This window comes from Phascolarctos cinereus, unplaced genomic scaffold (genome assembly GCF_003287225.1).
Source record: "Phascolarctos cinereus isolate Bilbo 61053 unplaced genomic scaffold, phaCin_HiC Scaffold_5;HRSCAF=322, whole genome shotgun sequence".
Taxonomy (NCBI): domain Eukaryota; kingdom Metazoa; phylum Chordata; class Mammalia; order Diprotodontia; family Phascolarctidae; genus Phascolarctos; species Phascolarctos cinereus.
Window position 1 is genome coordinate 155,223,350 of NW_027555958.1, and position 18,332 is coordinate 155,241,681.

General features: G+C 35.8%; 1 protein-coding gene across 3 annotated transcripts in view; it reads left to right on the forward strand.

Moving 5' to 3' along the window:
• Positions 1-18,332, forward strand: part of ATG5 (autophagy related 5) — a 137,327-nt gene that overhangs the window by 72,841 nt on the left and 46,154 nt on the right. For all 3 annotated transcript variants that reach the window (XM_020976929.2, XM_020976930.2, XM_020976931.2), the window contains one exon: positions 5,190-5,284. In XM_020976929.2, the coding sequence (XP_020832588.1) occupies positions 5,190-5,284 (95 nt within the window). The remainder of the gene's footprint in view (positions 1-5,189; positions 5,285-18,332) is intronic.

An 18,332-nucleotide genomic window follows, 5' to 3' on the forward strand; every position in this document is an offset into this window, starting at 1 on the left:
ATGTAACAAAAACATTTATTGCTTATTGCTGTAGCTTTTCCATGAAATAAAATTTAACATTGGTATCTTGTGGTTTGCTTTGTAATCTTCCTCCTTGAACCTTGAAATTAAATGGAATGAGGAAAATTAAGTGAAATTTACCGTTGTTACTTAATAACTGCTCAGAAATTTTAGAAGGGAAGAAGTTTTAAACTATTGGCTAAAATGAGGTCTGTTAATTATCTTTTCATATATGCTGTCTTTTGTATCACTGTCTTCCATTGCATGGCTAACTGACAGGTGACTTAATTTCATTTCTTCAAGTCTTTTTTTTTTCTGGCAGTAAAAAACTTTTCTTCTATAAATTCCTATTCCAGTGCCTCATTATGATGGTGGCTCTGAATTCTTGAAGGCTATGCCAGCCAGGGTCTCCTGCTTTGGCAGATCCTAGAAACTTGAAAAGACTTCACATACAGAACCAGCAAACAACTGTTGTTTGTAGACCAGTAGGTTGGCAATACACCATTGCATTACTACTGCTTTTTAAAGTTTTATTCCTAATACTTCATAAAAACAAGTCACTAATTGTCATGATATACAGTATAGCCATGAATAAGATAAATTTTTGCCATTTCTTATTTCTGAGTCATATTTTCTAGCTTAATTTATGCTATTCTTCCATATTCCCATCTTTGCATCAAAGTCTTCAAGTATCAGTGTTTCTTTTGACTTGAGTGATCTTATCGTAGCACAGTGCCTGGCACATATTAAGTACTTAATAAATACTTTTTGACTTGAATGTTTGTAGAATATCTTGTCCTGTTTATCCTCTGCCACAGACATCTGTACAAATGCTGCACTTATTGCCATAGTAGTTCTTTAATTATGTTCATCTTAAGTACCTTAAGACAAGATGATCAAGTATTCCATAAAATTATGTTTGTTGTTGCCTTTGGCCATCAATTCTCTTAATTTCTTTATTTTCCCTTCCTGCAGCTTCTTGTGTTGTTTGATTTCATTTATAGCACAGGTCAATATCCATTTGACTCCAGTAACTTGTGAAATAATTGATCAAGGATTAAGCTTTATCATGAATGAAATTAATGCTTATATGTGGTATAAGAACTGTGTTTCTTTGTATCCTCTACTCTTTCTTGCCACTTTGTCACTATCCTTACAGGAGTAGAAAGAAATACAACCAAGGGTCTTTTAGTGCTTTTCTTTATTTCATCAGTTTCAGTGATTAAACATTTCATCATTATTGACCAGCCTGCTGGTGGCAAGATGCTATATACTTAGCTATGCTAGTCCTAGATGAAATAGACACATTCTGGTGCTAAGATCTTACTTTAAGCCTTTGTATTTGGTAGAACCAAATCTTCTCATACTTGTATTCTGCAGGTTTCCCTTTTTACCTCCTCCTGCCACTGTATTTGGAGGACTATTAGGCAAGCTTTTGTGTCCTGAAGTTGTACATTTTTTTAAAAATTCATTCATTTTGAACTTAAATACAAAAAGACATGAAAAAAGAACATTTCCATGTACACAGCACACATAAGAGAATTCAATATAAAGCCATGAATTTCCTTTCACAGTTTACTTTTTTGAAAAACTATGCTATAAATCACTTTCAAAGTTGCCCTGCTTTTCTGTGCTTCCTTCTAAGTTTTCTTTTGTTTTCTGCTTTGTGTTTTTTTTTCCTCCCTCCCTTCTCAGTCCACACTAGAGAAAGTTACCATTAGACACAGATATATGTGTGTATATGTATACATGTGTCAATGTGTGTAATTCCATACCACACCATACCTACTAATGTTTAACAGTTCTTTCTCTCAATGTGGATAGCATCTTCCTTCATAGGTCCTTTGTAGTTGATTTGAGTATTTATAATACTCAAAATGACTTAGTCATTCAAAGTTGTTCTTAGAACAATATTGCAGTTACAGTGTACAATTTTGTCTTAGTTATGCTTATTTCATTTTTCATTATTTCATGCAAGTCTTTCCATGTTTTTCTAAAATCAACCAGGTCATCATTTCTTATAGCTCATTAGTATTCTATCACAATCACATACCACAACTTGTTTAGCCATTTCCCAATTGACATTCTCAATTTCCAGTTCTTTGCTACCACAAAGAGAGCTGTTATAAATATTTTAGAACATATAAGTTCTTTTCCTTTTTCCCTGATCCCCTTGGGAAACAGACCTAATAGTGGTGTTGCTAGGTCAAAGGGTATACACAGTTTTATAACTCTTTGGGCATAATTCCAGATTGCTCTCCATAGTTTCATAGTTCCACCAACAGTGAAGTAGTGTCCCAACTTTTCCATATCCCCTCCAACATTTGTTGCTTTCCCCTTTTATCATTTTAGCCAATATGATAGTTATAAAATGATATCTCAAAGTTGTTTTAATTTGCATTTCTCTAATCAATAGTGATTGAGACTATTTTTTCATATGACTATAGATAGCTTTGCTTTCTTTGTCTGAAAACTGCTTGTTCATATCCTTTGACCATTTATCAATTGTGAAATGACTCATATTCTTATAGATCTGACAAAGTTCCTATATATTTGAGATATGATACCTGTATCTAAGAAACTGTCTGTAAAATTTTTCTCCCAAATTTCCTTCTAGTCTTGACTACATTGATTTTAGTTGTACAAAACTTTTTAAATTTAATGTAATGAAGTTATCCATTTTACACCTCATAATGTTCTCTATCTCCGGTTTATTCATAATTTGTTCTCCTATCCAGAAGTCCAATAGATAATATGTTCCATGTTCTTCTAATATTCTTATGCTATCTCCCTTTATGTCTAAGTCATGTATCCATTTTGACCTTGACTTGATTAAGTGGTGTAAGATATTGATCCATCCCCAGTTTCTGCCAGTCTGCTTTCCACCTTTCCCAACCATTTTTTACCAAATAATGAATTCTTGTCCCAAAAGCTTAGATCTTTACATTTGTCAAAAATAAAGTTATTATGACCATTTGCTGCTGTGTATTGTATGCCTACTATGTTCCACTCATCTATATTTCTGTTTCTTAGGCACTACCAGATAGTTTTGATAATTACTGCCTTACAATATTAGTTTGAAGTCTGGAACTGCTAAACCTTCTTCCTTTGTGGGTTTTTTTTCCATTAATTCCTTTGATATTCTTGACTTTTTGTTCTTCCAAATGAATTTTGTTACTATTTTTTCTAGCTCTAGTAAAATAACTTTTTGGTAATTTAGTTGGGATGGCATTGAATAAATAGATTAGGTAAAATTGTCAATTTTGTTATATTGGCTATGCCTCCCCATGAACAATTAATATTTCTCTAATTATTTAAATTAATTAAATTGACAGTATATGTATAAAACATGTTTTATACTTATGTTCATGTAGTTTCTGAGTTTGTTTTGGTAGGTACACTCCCAGGTATTTTATACTGTCTACAGTTATTTTAAATGGGGTATCTCTTACTAGCTCTTCTTGCAGAGTTTTTTTGGTGATATATAGAAATGCTGATTATTTTCATGGGTTTATTTTATATCCTGCTGCTTTGCTAAAATTATTGTTTTCACTGACTTTTTAGTTGAATCTTTAGCATTTCCCAAGTATATCATCATATTGTCAGCAAAAAGAGGTAGTTTTATTCTCATTGCCCATTTCAGATTTCTTCAATTTCTCTTTCTTCTCTTATTGTTATTGCTAGCATTTATGGTACAATATTAAATAATATTGGTGACAATGGGCATTCTTGTTTCACTCTTGATCTTATTATGAAGACTTCTAAAGCTTATCCCCATTACAAATAATGCTTGATGGTACCTTTTCATGATGCTTCTTATCATTTTAAGGAAAAATCCCTTTATACCTATGCTTTCAAGTGTTTTTAATAGGAATGAGTGTTGTATTTTATCAGAAGCTTTTTCTGCATCTGTTGATATGATTACATGATTTTCATTACCTTTGTTATTGATGTAATCAATTATGTTAATAGTTTCCTTTGCATGAAATCATCCCTTCATTCCAGGTATAAATCCCACTTAGTCACAATGTATAATCCTTGTAATATATTGTCATAGTCTCCTAACTAGTATTTTATCTAAGATTTTTGAAGCCAAATTCATTAATGAAATTGGTTTATAATTTGCTCTTCCTGGTTTAGATATCAATTTGGTAGGACTCCTTCTTTGTCTATTATTCCAATAATTTATTTAATATTGGAATTAGTTCATCTTTAAATGTTTGGTAGAATTTACTTATAAATCCCTCTGTTCCTGATGTATTTCTTAGGAAGTTCATTTATCAGTTTCAATTTTTTCAATTTCTTTTTCTAAAATAGGTTTATTTAGATATTCTATTTCCTCTTCTGTTAATGTAGGCAGTTTATATTTTTGTAAATATTCTTGTGTTTCACTCAAATTTTTAAACTTATTGGTGTATAAGTGGGCAAAATAACTCCTTATGATTGCTTTGATTTTTATCTTCATTAGTGGTATTATTCATCCTTTTCATTTTTAATACTAATGATTTTTTTAAATCCTATTAATTAATGGTTTATCTATTTTGTTGTTTTTTTCATAAAACCAAATCCTAATTTATTAATTTGGTGGTTTTCTTTCACTCAGTTTTATTAATTTCACCTTTAATTTTTAAGATTTCTAATTTGGTATTTGATTGAGAATTTTTAATTTGTTCTTTTTCTGTTTTTTTAATTGCATACCCAGTTCATTAGTCTGCTCTTTCTCTATTTTATTGATATAATCATTTGGAGATATAACTTTTCCTGATGCTATAAATTTCAATCCATAAAATGACAAGCAGCACAGGTTATACTGTCACAGTCCTTGAGCACATTAATATACTAAACTAGTAATAAGTATTCATTAAAATTTATTAATTAATTTTTAACTTAATCTTCATCTCTGCATGGAAGTTTTTCTTTAATATGCTTTGGTTGTAGGGATTCTCTTTTATTTAAAGATATCTAAGCAAATAAAAAACATAATCCCCCAATTATTTTGTGACAGAACAGTATCTCTTGAGATTAATTATATATGCTTCATCACTATGGAGAAATAAACAAAGTGGTAAGATAGAAACATTTGCCTTTTAGAACACTTTAGGGTGATTTTTGCAACATTTGCCTTTTCATCTTTTTTGCCACATTCTATTTTTTTCCCACTTCTAATAATAAATAATTTATTATTACAGATAAATTTGACCAGTTTTGGGCCATTAATCGGAAACTCATGGAATATCCTGCAGAAGATAATGGATTTCGATACATACCTTTTAGAATATATCAGGTAGGAATTATTTTAACAAATAGCCATCTTTGCAACTAGTACATTTTTGTGTATACCATAACATCAGTAATGAAATAATATTGAGGCATTATTAATGTTCTCTAGTTGTGTGGCTAGTGGCTACAACTAAAGAAGAGAAAATGCTGATATGGGGCAGCTAGGTGGTGTAGTGGATAGAGCGCCAGCCCTGAAGTCAGGAGGACCTGAATTCAAATGCGGCCTCAGACCGAACACTTGGTACTTACTAGACGTGTGACCCTGGGCAAGTCACTTAATCTCAAATGCCTAAAAAGTAAAAAAATAAAATAAAAAGAGAAAATGCGATATAATTGACTAAAGTTTCTGATGGGCAAATCATTGGTGGTTTAGAGTATATGAAACAGCAGTTGGTCCTTATGTCTTCCTTATGGAAGGTTTTTATAGTACCTCAAAGCAGTAAGAAACTCAGAAACTCATCTGCTCAGTATTGGACACTTATTCAATTCCTGGGTTGTTTTTTGTTTTTGTTTTTTACTGGTACTGTAAAAAGTGAAAGTATGAATATTTTGGCATAAATGAGGTCTTATTAATATTAAATTAGTTTAATGGATCTAAAATCACATCAGAGTACGAATCAATCACATGGGTGATTCTTTGTGGGGGTGGGGTGAGGATTCTTTTTAACAGGGCTAATTGCAACCCATTCATACCTTCTTTCCCATCTTATGTGGCTCTTGTCCATGTTTTCCCATAAGTTTACCAGTGGGAATTCACCCAGCTCACCAGGGACCTTGTTCATTTTCTTTTAACATCACAAGGATGCCAGTGGAGCACAAAAGCCATCCAGTGGTTTGTGGTATGTTATAGCCTGACCACATCCATCGTCAATCTGTCTCTTGCCCTTTGGATGATTTTCAATTTCATTTCTTCAGAATCTGTAGTGCTGTTTACTGCATCGGATAGAGTATCAGGCCTGGAGTCAGGAAGATTACTCTCTCTGAGTTCAAATCCAGCTTCAGACACTTACTAGTTATGTGACCCTGGGCAGGTTACTTAACCCTGTTTGCCTTAGTTTCCTCATCTGTAAAATGAGCTGGAGAAAGAAATAGCAAACCAGTGCGGTATCTTTGCAAAGAAAACCCCAAATTGGGCCATGAAGAGTCAGATACTACTGAAAAATGACTGAATAACAACAACATACAGCACACACAAAGAACATTGGTATTAAAAAGATGAACCTTTGTTTCCAAGAGAAGCTTAGGGTCCTGGATAGAACTTTATAATTCCCAAATGTGATTAATAACACACACAAAGAACATTGGTATTAAAAAGATGAACCTTTGTTTCCAAGAGAAGCTTAGGGTCCTGGATAGAACTTTATAATTCCCAAAGGTGATTAATAACACAATTTATCCCAGAGGTGATCAATAGATCAATTTAATAGTCCATTCTATAATTTTGCTAAGAATTGAAGTCCGTATCACTCACTTACAGATTGCAGGTGCCATTTTCCTTTATTTTTGTAAAATTAGCGTATTTGCCCTTTTCTAATCTTTTGTATTTTTCTTATGCTTTCTGATCTTTCAAAAATCACTAATAGTGCTTCAGCAAGCACCAGTTCTTTCAGTATCCTAGAATGTAGTTCATCTAGGCAAAACGAACTGAATTGGTCAAGGACAGTTCCTAGCTGCTCTTTTTCTGTCTGTTCACTTTTCTCGGTCATCCACTCTCTATTAGGCGTTTTTGTTTTATCCTTTCCAGTCCAAAGATTATTCTCCCCAGGAGAGTGAATAAAAGCAAAATTAAGAGTGTAGTTTTCACTTTTTCCCAAGTGAAGTCAGCAAGCATTTATTAAGTACTTCCTTTGTGCTGAGGGCTGTCCCAAGCAGGATTCCTGTTCCATCTTGGATCCACCTCTTTTCAATAGTATAGCAAAAAGAGAATAAAAATGAAAAACTTTTTTATAATCAAACTTCAGAAGCTTCATTCTGAAGCTTAGCACTTCCAACATGCTTTAAGGATATCTGTTATCTATTCTTGCTTCCATCTTTTAAAAGAGTTTAAATATTAATTAAAAAATATAAGTTGGATTATAGATTCTTTGTGCAATGACATTGCCATTTTCTTCCTCTTGAAATTATTTTTCTTTGTGCCTTCATAATTTTATTTTTAAGAATTTGCCATTGTTCCTAAGCTTACCTCTCCTATTCAGAGGATCTGAGCTGTGCTTTCATTGAGCCCTTTAAAATCTGCTGTCTGAGAGGGAGAAAAGTATAAATCATTTTTAGAAATGAAAGATAGGATGTCAGAAATTAAGTTGGCGCTTCCTAAATTGAGAAATATGCCAATTTTTTAGATTCTTGTGTACAAAAGTATTGACTTGTGTAGTAGGAACAATAGAAATACATGGAGAATTGTGGCCATATTTATTAGGTTTTCCCCAGCCCATTCCCAGACTTGGTGGCTGTGTTGATAAGGAAGTAGTAAGTAGCCAGATAGTCAGTGCTTTTCTTCCAAAGCAAACTACCATAATGGATTGTGTTTTGGAAGAATACTAAACTAACATTACTCTTTACATATATTCTAGCTGAGGTATACAACCACCACCACAACCACTACCCCTGTTTAAGTGATGTAAATAAAAAATTCACAAAGTTCAACTCCAATGCCCAGTTGTGATGTGTGATGATGACTCAGGTACTCAAAGATAGTGTCAGCAGAAGGCAAGCTCTAGCCACAGAGATGTCCTGTAAACAGTGGGAGCTTGAAGTTTGAAGTTCAGGAGGGAGTTCACTCTCATTTCTTAAATTCTATCAGTTGACATTTTTTCAATTCTATCTCTGTAAACATCTCTTTAATCCATTCCAGTTTTTCTAGTCACACTACAGCTGCCCTAGTCTAGGACCTCAAGACCTCTCAAACAGAATGTGACAATAGCTTCCTAATTGGTCTCCCTGCATACTGTGTCTTCTCTATACAATACATTTTCCACATCACTGCCCAAAGTGCAAGTCTAACTGTGTTACTCTCCTGATCAAGAAATTCCAGTGGCCCCCTCTTCCCTTTGGGATTGAATATAAACAGCATTTAAAGCCCTCAACATTCTGATTTTACTTTATCTTTCCAGGCTCTCATTACACATTAGCCCCATTTACCCACTTAGGCAGTTAGGAGTAGTGTGGGTAGACATATTCAAAGCCAGCCTCAAACTCTTACTTCTAGCTGTGTGACTCTTTCCTTGATTATAAAATGGGGATAATGATAGCACCTACCTCGCAAGGTTTTTATGAGAATCAAATGAGATAATATTTGTAAAGCATTTAGTATCACAGTTCCTGGAACATAGTAGGTGCTTAATAAATGCTTATTTATGCCTTCTCCTTCCCTTCCTCATTTGGTTCTCTAGCCAAACTGAGTTGCGGTAATTAGGTCATATGAGGCATTCTGTCTTCTACCTCTGAATCTTTTTTACTGGCAAACCACTATGCCTAGATTGCTCTTCATCTTGCTTTCTACCTCTTAGAAATCCTGTCTTTTTTCAAGGCTTGGCTCAGTTACCACCATTTCAAAAAACTCTTCCTTTTCCTTATTAGTGCCTTACTTCCATCTCCATGTATTTATTGTGAATGTATTCTTAATTTACTTAGTTGTGACTATGATGTGTGTTTCACTCCACCCTAGTAGAGTATCAACTCTTTTGAGAGCAGGGAGCCCTGATCCCCATCTCAATGTCTTAATAAATATTTGATTGATTAGAGATTGAGATTTCAGAATCATCTGCATAGAGACAATAAACATTAAGGGCAAGATGTTTCTGATACACAGACAAAAAAACCTCTATCACCTAAAGACTTACCTTCTGTTAGAGGTGAGGCTGAGTGCCCGAAAGAATTCTACCCAGGCCTTCTTTCAGCCAAAGACAAGGTTTATTAGAACATCTGTCAAATTGGGCAGACTCTTAAGGAATCTGAACATTAATGAGCTATTGGCTAGATTATAAGAATCTGAGCAGTGGCTAGATTTTAAGTATCTGAGCATCTTAATGGAGACAAGATAGACCTTATATACAGAAAGACTATAGGAGGGATCTAGGAGTGGCCAAGTAGTCTTATGAGGTAATAGAACTCCAGGGACCTGGACCACTTGGGCAGGGAGAATGGAGTTTAGACAGGATTAAGGATGAGAAGTGGCCTGGGGCCCATAGGGAGGTATGACCTTGGAGAGCTGGGCTAGGTTAAGGCTAACAATTGGGAGACTGGTGTAGCTACAATGAAAGGCCAGTTAATGGGATTATAACCTGAGATTTGGCCATGTGGGAAAGTCCAGGGTTTTTCCTTTTTGGGATCTAGATCCCATCCTCATCAAAGATATATATACTTTAGTATATATTACCAACCATTTGTTGGCAGGATCAGGAAAGGCCTCTGTAGGAGGTGGCACCTGAGGTGTGATTATGAGAGTGAGGTGAGGGTATATGTAAAACATATTACTGCCCTTCACATACTCTTTTGTTGCTTTTTATTCTGGCTGCCTCCCAATTATGGAACATGATTCCTCCCTTACCTCCTCTTAAAATCCTCAGTTTCTTTCAAAACCCAGCTAAAAGTCTGCCTCCTACATGAATACTTTCCTGATTCCTCCTAGCTGCCAGTGTCTTCTCTCCACTTCTCCAGTTTAATTTGTATTTACATGAACTTATGTGTGTGTAAAGTTTTTTGAGGGCAGGGACTTTGATTTTTGTCTTTGTATCCCCAGTGCTTGGTACATGGTACACTCTTACCAAATATTTGCTTATCATTTTATCTTCTCAGTCCAGTAGGTGGTTAAATTGTTGTTGTTGTTATTGTTGTTTGTTGTTCCTTTTTGAAGGGGACCATTGCATCAGGAAGGTAATACTGTGAATTGGATTTAAGCGAGGGAGGGCTGTGCAGGGTCACCAGCTTCACTTCTTCCTCTGAAATCATCTGAGTCCAGTGGCAAGATATAAATCAGAATGACTGGAGATATCCCTGGTTGCAGTAGGAGCCTTTTTAAGGTCTTTTTCAGGTCTCAGTTTGAGTGAGGCAAGGCCCATTCAGTGATTATGGCTAGGTAAGAAATGAGACAAAGAATAGCCTCTTTTATCTAGTCAAAAAAAAATCAGTCTAGGAAGGGAAGACTCTCAGAGTTTCTGGCTGAAACAGGAACAATTGCTATTTACATTTCCTCTGAGCCACCCTGGGCCCAAACCACTAAGTGGCTGGGATCTATTGTTGGCCAATCAATGACAGCCAGAGTGATTTGGATTTAAGACTTGGTCCTTGGGAAAGAAATCTATCCAGTAAACCCCAAGTTATCTTGGGAGGTTTCAGCAATCAAAATTTGCATTCCTTCAGGCAAAGCACCCACAGGTAAGAGTACATTAGCCAGTATGGACAGAGGGAGCAGAAAGAGGAAAGGAGAGGGGAGGGGAGAAGAGAGGAGAGGAGTCTGTGGCAATAAAAGGAATTGCTAAAAACAGGGAAGGCACAGCTGAGTTTATGTGAATTTATAATTTAAAATCAACTTGAATTCTTGATAGTTTTTTCTCATTTAAATAATATTTAGACTTTCTGAGACTTGTCATCTTTTGCTAGAACTTAAACTGGAATTTAGAGATTCTAAAAAAGTAGGGAATCATAGTGTTGGAAGACACCTCCTAATCCAAGTAGTCCTGAACCGAAAAGAGCACAGGAACTCCCTTCTGCAATATTATCTCTGCCTGAAGATGTCCAACGAAGGGAAACTCATTACATTTTGTATGTCTGCAATTCTTGTCCATCTCTTTTGAAGATAAATAGAATAGAATTAATCTTGCCAACTTAAGACTGCCCTTGAAAAACTGCTGTCTCAACACCCCAAACACAGTCTACTTCCTCAACATAAACGCCCTCAGAAATTATGAAGGTATGATTGCTAGCCCCTTCATGTCCTGTTTTCCTTCCTGTAGTAGGCTCTAGCTTGTCAATGCCTTCCTAAAATGTGGCACCCAGAACCCATCATAATACTTCAGATGTTGTTTGTCCTTTGTTTTCAAAGTGGACCAGTGATATCATGGGGGTGTCTTGACTTGCCCTTGAATTGGATTTAAGTGAGACAGAGTTGCAGAAAGTCAGCCTCACTGTCTTCCAGAGTCATCAAAATCCAGTGACAAGACAAAAGTAAGGACAACTGGTGATGGCCTGGGATGTGGTAGATGACCTTGGCATCTTCCATGTCTGACCAACTTCTAAATATTCTGCAGCACCTGCTTCAGCTGCCTTCATGGCTGCTGGAACAAATTGTTCTCATTTGCCCATTCTGCTGGGAGAAGTCTTCACATACTTGGAGTAGACATCCATCTAACTCATCTGTCGGTTGCCCTCAACCTGGTTCAGCGTGTCTGTGGAGACAGTTTACCAGGGTATTGCCACATGTGAGAGTTGGGTGAAGGTGTACACCAAAAGTGGATGAACAGCCCTGAAAAGGGCTCAGTAAACCTCACCAGAGCTGCAAAAGAGTGAAGGACCTAGAGTTAGGAAGACCTGAGTACAAATCTGGCCTCAGACACTTACTAGTTATGTGACCCTAGGCAGGTCACTTAATATTTCAGATGCATTCAGATGAAAGGAAAGTTCAGCAAGGCCATCAGCTCCCTTGTTCTGAATATTATACCTATGTTGATGCAGCCTAAGATTATGTTCAGTCTTTTTTTTGGCTGCATCACAGTTTACTCATAGAAGTGAATAAAGTTCACAGATCATTTTCACTTGAAGTCTCTCCATCACCTTTCTAGGATATCCAGGATTCTTTAGCCCTCTCACTTAGCCTTTACAAACACCTTCCTTAAAGAGGCTGTATTCATATCTGTTTCTCATCCTTTGAAGGCTTCCCTTCCTCCTGCCCATACATTGTTTCATTATTCCGTATGCTTATCTAGAGGTCCTTTATTTCTTCTCTCCTTGTTCTCTGATGATCCCATTCTCTAAGCACCAGACATCTATGAACCAGCCACAAGCTAACAATTTGAGACCATAGGATCATACCTTTAGAGCTGGAAGAGACCTCAGAGGTTCAACTCTGTCATTTTCTAATTGAGGAAACTTAGTGTCATGTCTTCACAACTTGTCCATTTACACTGCATGTCTTTTCTAACCTCTGCTAATACTGATTTTTAAGCTTTTAATAAGTCTCATATTTTCCCAGAGGAAACTTAATTCCTACATATATAATATTATATTGGTGCTGACATGTCCCTCTGCAACATGGATTTGCCCCACAAATGTGACTTTATGTGAAACAATTAATTAGATAGGATGCACCCTTGTTATATTACCTTAATAGTGAAAGATCCACGTGACATGGTTTACTCTTTTGCTGATCATCCATGGGTGTTAACCAACTAATGAACTGAAAGAGTTTTATTCTCACAGGTTCAGTGATTTGAATGTTTGCAAAGCACAACAGTCACACACATGAACAGTCCTAGCTTTTTAGAAGGTTCTGAAAAAAGTTATTTCATCATGTTAAGATTTGATGTGTGGCCTAAGTAACATATTTCTTCTGTTAGATTTTGTACCTCCTTCCCCATTTGGCCAATTGTATTTTTTAGGGACTTGTTTTCTACAGTTAAGTTTTGTCCTTCCTTTTCCAAACTCTTGCATACCTCTCATTTCTTTTCCCATTTTTTCTTCTACCTCTCTCATTTGACTTTTAAAATCCTTCTTGAGATCTTCTAAGAAGGCTTTTTGGGCTTCAGACCAGTTCATATCCTTTTTTGATGTTGCAGATGTGGGTTTGTTGACAGTGTTGTCCTCTTCAGAATTTTTGTCTTGATCTTCACTCTTCTCATAATATGAATCTGTGGTACATTTCTTTTTACTCATGCTGTTTCTTTATTCCTTGGCCTTTAAAGAGATTGAGCTCTCCTGCTGGGGAGCAGAGGGCACTGACCTAAGCTTCTTGTGTTGGGAGCCTAGGTCTTGGTCACTGGCTTTGTGTGCTGGGGCCTCCAGTGTTGGCTGTTGGAGGCTGTAGGGTTCTGGCAGCTTACCTGGTATCGGGCTGGAATCAGCAAGGCTGGAACTCTCCGCAACTATAGGTTGCCTGCTTTTCCTTTCCTTTAGCTTTCTTTAGCTCCTTTCAGATGGATGTTGCAGGATGTTTATCTGCCTGGGGCCCCTTGGAGCACTGCTTCCCTTAGTTTTGCTGAGGCACTGGGAGATCCGGTCACTGTAGAATGCCGAGGCACATGGTGGTTTTCGAAGCTGGTTTCCACAGGTTCCCCCACCCTCACTGAGGCACTCGGGGTCCTGGTGTTGGTGTTTGCCTGCTCCACCACCTGGGTTTCAGGGTCTCCTCCTGGTATGCTGAGGTGGGGCTTTCTGCTAGCTTGCTGGGACACCTCCCCTTCTGTACTGCTCCCCTTCTCCCAGGGCAAGAAGGGCCTTTCCCATTAAATCCCTCAAGCTACCTGGGCTACTGGACTGCTGCACCCCATATTTCTTTGGGTTCAGCTGTTCAGGGTTTTTCCTGGGGTGATATTTTCTGGGCTTTCAGAGGTTAATAAGGGAGGGTAAGAGGTAAATAACTTCTTATTCTGCCATCTTGGCTCCCCCATATTTCTTGATCTTCTATTATACTAACAAACTTTAAAATAATGCTACTTTTTTGGCAGGCCAAGTTTAGTTTTTCATGTTAAAGATGATTATTAAGTGTTCAGCAAATTTGCTTTTTTGGGGTCTTGCCAAATTTGAATAGGCAAAGTCTTAGCAAGTTAATTAAAAAAAAATCCTAAACAGTTGGCTAGTTTTAGTATTAGGATGTAAAGCAAAGCATTTCTTTTTTGTAGAAGATAGTTTTTATGGACATGGAGTGCTCTGCTTTGTAGTAAAAGTATCTGTTTTTATCTGTTCAAATTTTAGAAACCTTTTCCTAAGAGGAATATAATTTTCCTTTAGTCTCACAAAGAAGTCATAAAACTGAATCTTAATTTGAGTCTCTCCTTTTCCAACTAAACACAGATCTTCCAAGATTTCTGGTTACCACACCCAAAGATTTCACAAAATGGGCATGTGTAATTGAACATGCTGATAATTAAAATCTTAATGCAAGACTTTTTTTTTAGACTATTTGAAAGACAGGTATGAATCTTCACAGCAGAAATGTGTTTCTTGTTCTAAATAGTTTTTAATGTTTAGATTTAATGGACATACATTTCCTGTCATAGTGAAACTATTAGATTGAGAACGGAAATCACAGTTATTTCATGACTTTTATCAGAAATACAAGCAGCTGGTATATGCCACATGTATTCGTACACAAAGTAGGCGGTTCATTGCTTGCATTTTCTTTTGGTTTGATGACTAATTTATTTTCTTTTTAGAGCAAACTCAAAAAATGCTTCCAAAGTAAAAAATCAGTGAAGCAGATAAAGAGAATAAGTGAAACATTCTTTTAAGATACTGGTTTTAGAGATTGGTATTTGTGAGGAAGTTGTAAGTGTATTAGTCTATAAAATATCTTTTTAAATAAAATATCTTCTTAGATATTAAATAAAATCTATTTGCGGTTTCAACATTGTAGCCAAAAAAGTTCAATGGTGCAAAGCAATATACATTTATAATTTGTTTCATTTATGAATCCATACACAGTCAACAGTGTGTATGTGTGTGTGTGTGTGTGTGTATGCACATACACATGCACATACATTTTGTATTGGCAGATAATTAGGAATTAATGACTTTAGGCATTATTTTGTTGAGGGCATAGTAACATTTTCATTTAATTATACCCTTAAGAATAATATTTAGGAATAATATACTAGATGGTAGGATAAAGAAAACATAATGGAAGGTACCTTATTAGGGCTGCCAACTTTGATCTAGAAGTTTAAAAAAGGGATAGGTTTTTAAGTTTATCGGAGTATAATACACACTTGTTAAGGCTGAGAATTTTTTTGTTGGTTTTAAAAATTGGTTCAGGGTTACTGCCAGAAGCAATAACAATAGCTAACATTTATATCACACTTTCCGTATAACAGTTATAAGCTAAATGCTTAGAGCATATAGCAGTATTCTTATTTTACTCAGTAGGAAGCTGACGAGCAGTGACTGAACCATGATTACACAGTCAATCAATAGGCATTCATTAAGTGCCTTCTGCATACTACCAGGTAACAAATAACAAAGCCGGATTCAGACCCAGACCTTGTGACCCAAAATTCATTATTCCCACTGCTAAGACATAGCTGTCACATTAAAATGTAATATGGTGGCATTTTAAAGCCAACTGTGAAATCCTTTTGAAATTTAAAGTAGATATGTTTAGTCTTTAATATTATTTCTTACATTTAAAGAATCTAGTGTATAGTAAAAGTACTCAATTCTTAAACTGTCTTTTCTTTGGTTCCATATACCGAGACATAGGAGACTATTCATTTTGATCTAGGGATAACTAGGTGCACACAAGTTGTTATTGGTCTTGTGCCTGTAACTCCATGCAGAATTTTACATTATTAAGAAGTATATGAGGGCAGCTAAGTGGTGAAGCAGACAGAGCACTGGCCCTGGGGTCAGGAGGGCCTGAGTTCAAATTCTGCCTCAAGACACATATTGTTTGTGTGACCCTGGGCAGATCACTTAACCTCAATTGCCTCCTCTCCATTCCTCCCTACCCCCCACTTAGCTAAAATTATAGCCAGATGGCTAAATAAAGGTAATCTGTCTCTTTTTTTTATGAAGTAAAAGGATATGATCCTTCCAAAAACTTTTTTTAAATTAAAAAATTATTAATCCATGATATGCCATTAGAACAACACATAAGAAATGAAGATCTGGAAAGACTTTTTATTAAAAAAATTTTTTTTACCACTGCTTGTGCCATGTCTTTGTCTATTAAGAGTAAGGAAAATATTAAAACAAAAATGCCCTTATCTTCATATTAACTCAGAAACTAAGAAGGACTAATTCTATTTTTTATAAATAATGAAAAGAAATTCATCTAAGATAATAGATTAATCTGTCTAAGTAGGGTTACATCTTTATTTTAAAGAAAATAATAAGGAATGAGCATTCAATGTTTAGTTTTTGTGAGCCCTTTGTTCAATTTAATTGAATTTGAATTATCCTTCAAATGATAAATTGGTGTTGAAAGTAAAATAAGTGCTAAAAGTCAAATATCTTTTGATAAAGAAAAATAGACAGGATTGTGTAATGAGAGAATAAAATGTCGTTATTTTTTAATCTGAAATAGTACTGACTTTTACAGTGTCAAAGTTTGATTTTCTTCAGCTGTTCTACCCCTGATTTTTGTTTTTGGTTTTGGTTTTTTATCTTAAGAGGTGGAATAAATAAAAAATCTTAAGAGGTGGAGGTATTCCAGGTAAAGAGAACAGCTGGTGTAAAGGTATAGAGAGGAGAGATGGAATACTTGTCTAACAGTTATGGTTGCTTTTTTTCTTTTCTTTTCTTTTCTTTGTTGTTGGGCAATGGGAGTTAAGTGAAGTCACTTAACCAGGGTCACACAGCCAGTAAGTGTTATTTGTCTGAGGCTGGATTCGAACTCAGGGCTTCCTAAATCCAGGGCCCTATCCACTGCTCCACCTAGCTGCCCCGTAATAGTTATATTAATAGACATAATCACCTCTACCTCTTAGAATCCCTAACTTCCTTTTGAAAATCGCTTATGAGGCTTTTCTATTTCCCTATCTCCACCCCCAGTGTTCTTCCTTCTTGTGATTCCTTTGTATTTTTTGTATTAATCAATAAACATTTGTTGAGCACTTTCTAGCTGTGTGATTCTGTTTAACCTTTATTTCCCTCAGTTTCCTCATTTGTAAAATGGGATAAAATAGCATGCAACTCCCATGGTTGTTTTGAGGACCAAATGAAATAATAATTGTAAAGCCCGTAGCATAGTGCTTGGCATGTAGTAAGCACTTTACACATGTCAGCTATCATCATCATCATTATTACACAAGAAACAAATAGCAGATAATTGAAGGATCATGGAAGACTTCATATAGAAGCTGGCATTGTTCAGTCATTTTTCAGTTGTGTCTGACTCTTTGTGACCCCATTTGGGATTTTCTTGGCAGAGATACTGGAATGGTTTGCCATTTCCTTCTCCAGTTCATTTTACAGATGAGGAAATCAAGGCAGACAGGGTTAAATGTCTTACCCACAGTCACACAGCTAGTAAGTGTCTGAGACCAGATTTGAACTCAGGAGGATGAGAGTCTTCTTGACTCTAAGTCCACCACTGTGGCCCAGAAGATGAATGCTTGAATTTGAATCTAAGAGGCAGAGATATAGAACCTAGCGATTCTGAGAGTCAAATTTTATTACCTATCTTTATATTTTGTGGCCTTACCTTCCACTCCCCCCACATACACACAAATAGATTGTAAGATCCTAAAAAGCAAGAATTATTCCTTTTTTGTAGTTATCTCTGGTGCTCAGTGCAGTGATTTGCATGTTTGTTTAATTGAATGTCATTATATGTTTCATATAGATCTACTGTGAATCTTTCTGTTCATCTTGCTTAATTTTATAACTGTTCGCTTACTTAGATTCTGGTTTTTAGTATGCTGTAGCATCATCATAAATAAACACATTCTTGAATTGTCTTTCCAATAGCGATCACATTGTTTTGAATAGTGGATACAGCATATTTGTCAAACAGCTGGCCTCCCCATTTGTAGGTGGATGTCTTTTTTGTCTTTGCAACAACAACTTTCCCCTAGAGAAGGTAACTAAGAGGTTTAGGAATTTGCCTTAGCACGTAGATCTAACAAACTAAGTTAACTGCTACAGGTGGAATGGCATTGAGAACTACTTAGAGCCACAAATTATAAGAAGATGTTGAAATTCCATTATTCTTAGTGGATCCAATACCTGGATTCCTTAGGAAAGAATAAAATTTGCACTTTGATATTGATATTCTTAATTCAGGACTTTGGAAAACTCTACTCCCTACTTAGACCATTGAAAAGAAATAGGCAAATTGGAACCTGTAGAGGGCAGCCCAACACAGGAAGTTCCGATTATACTTACTGCACTTTTAGTTTTTT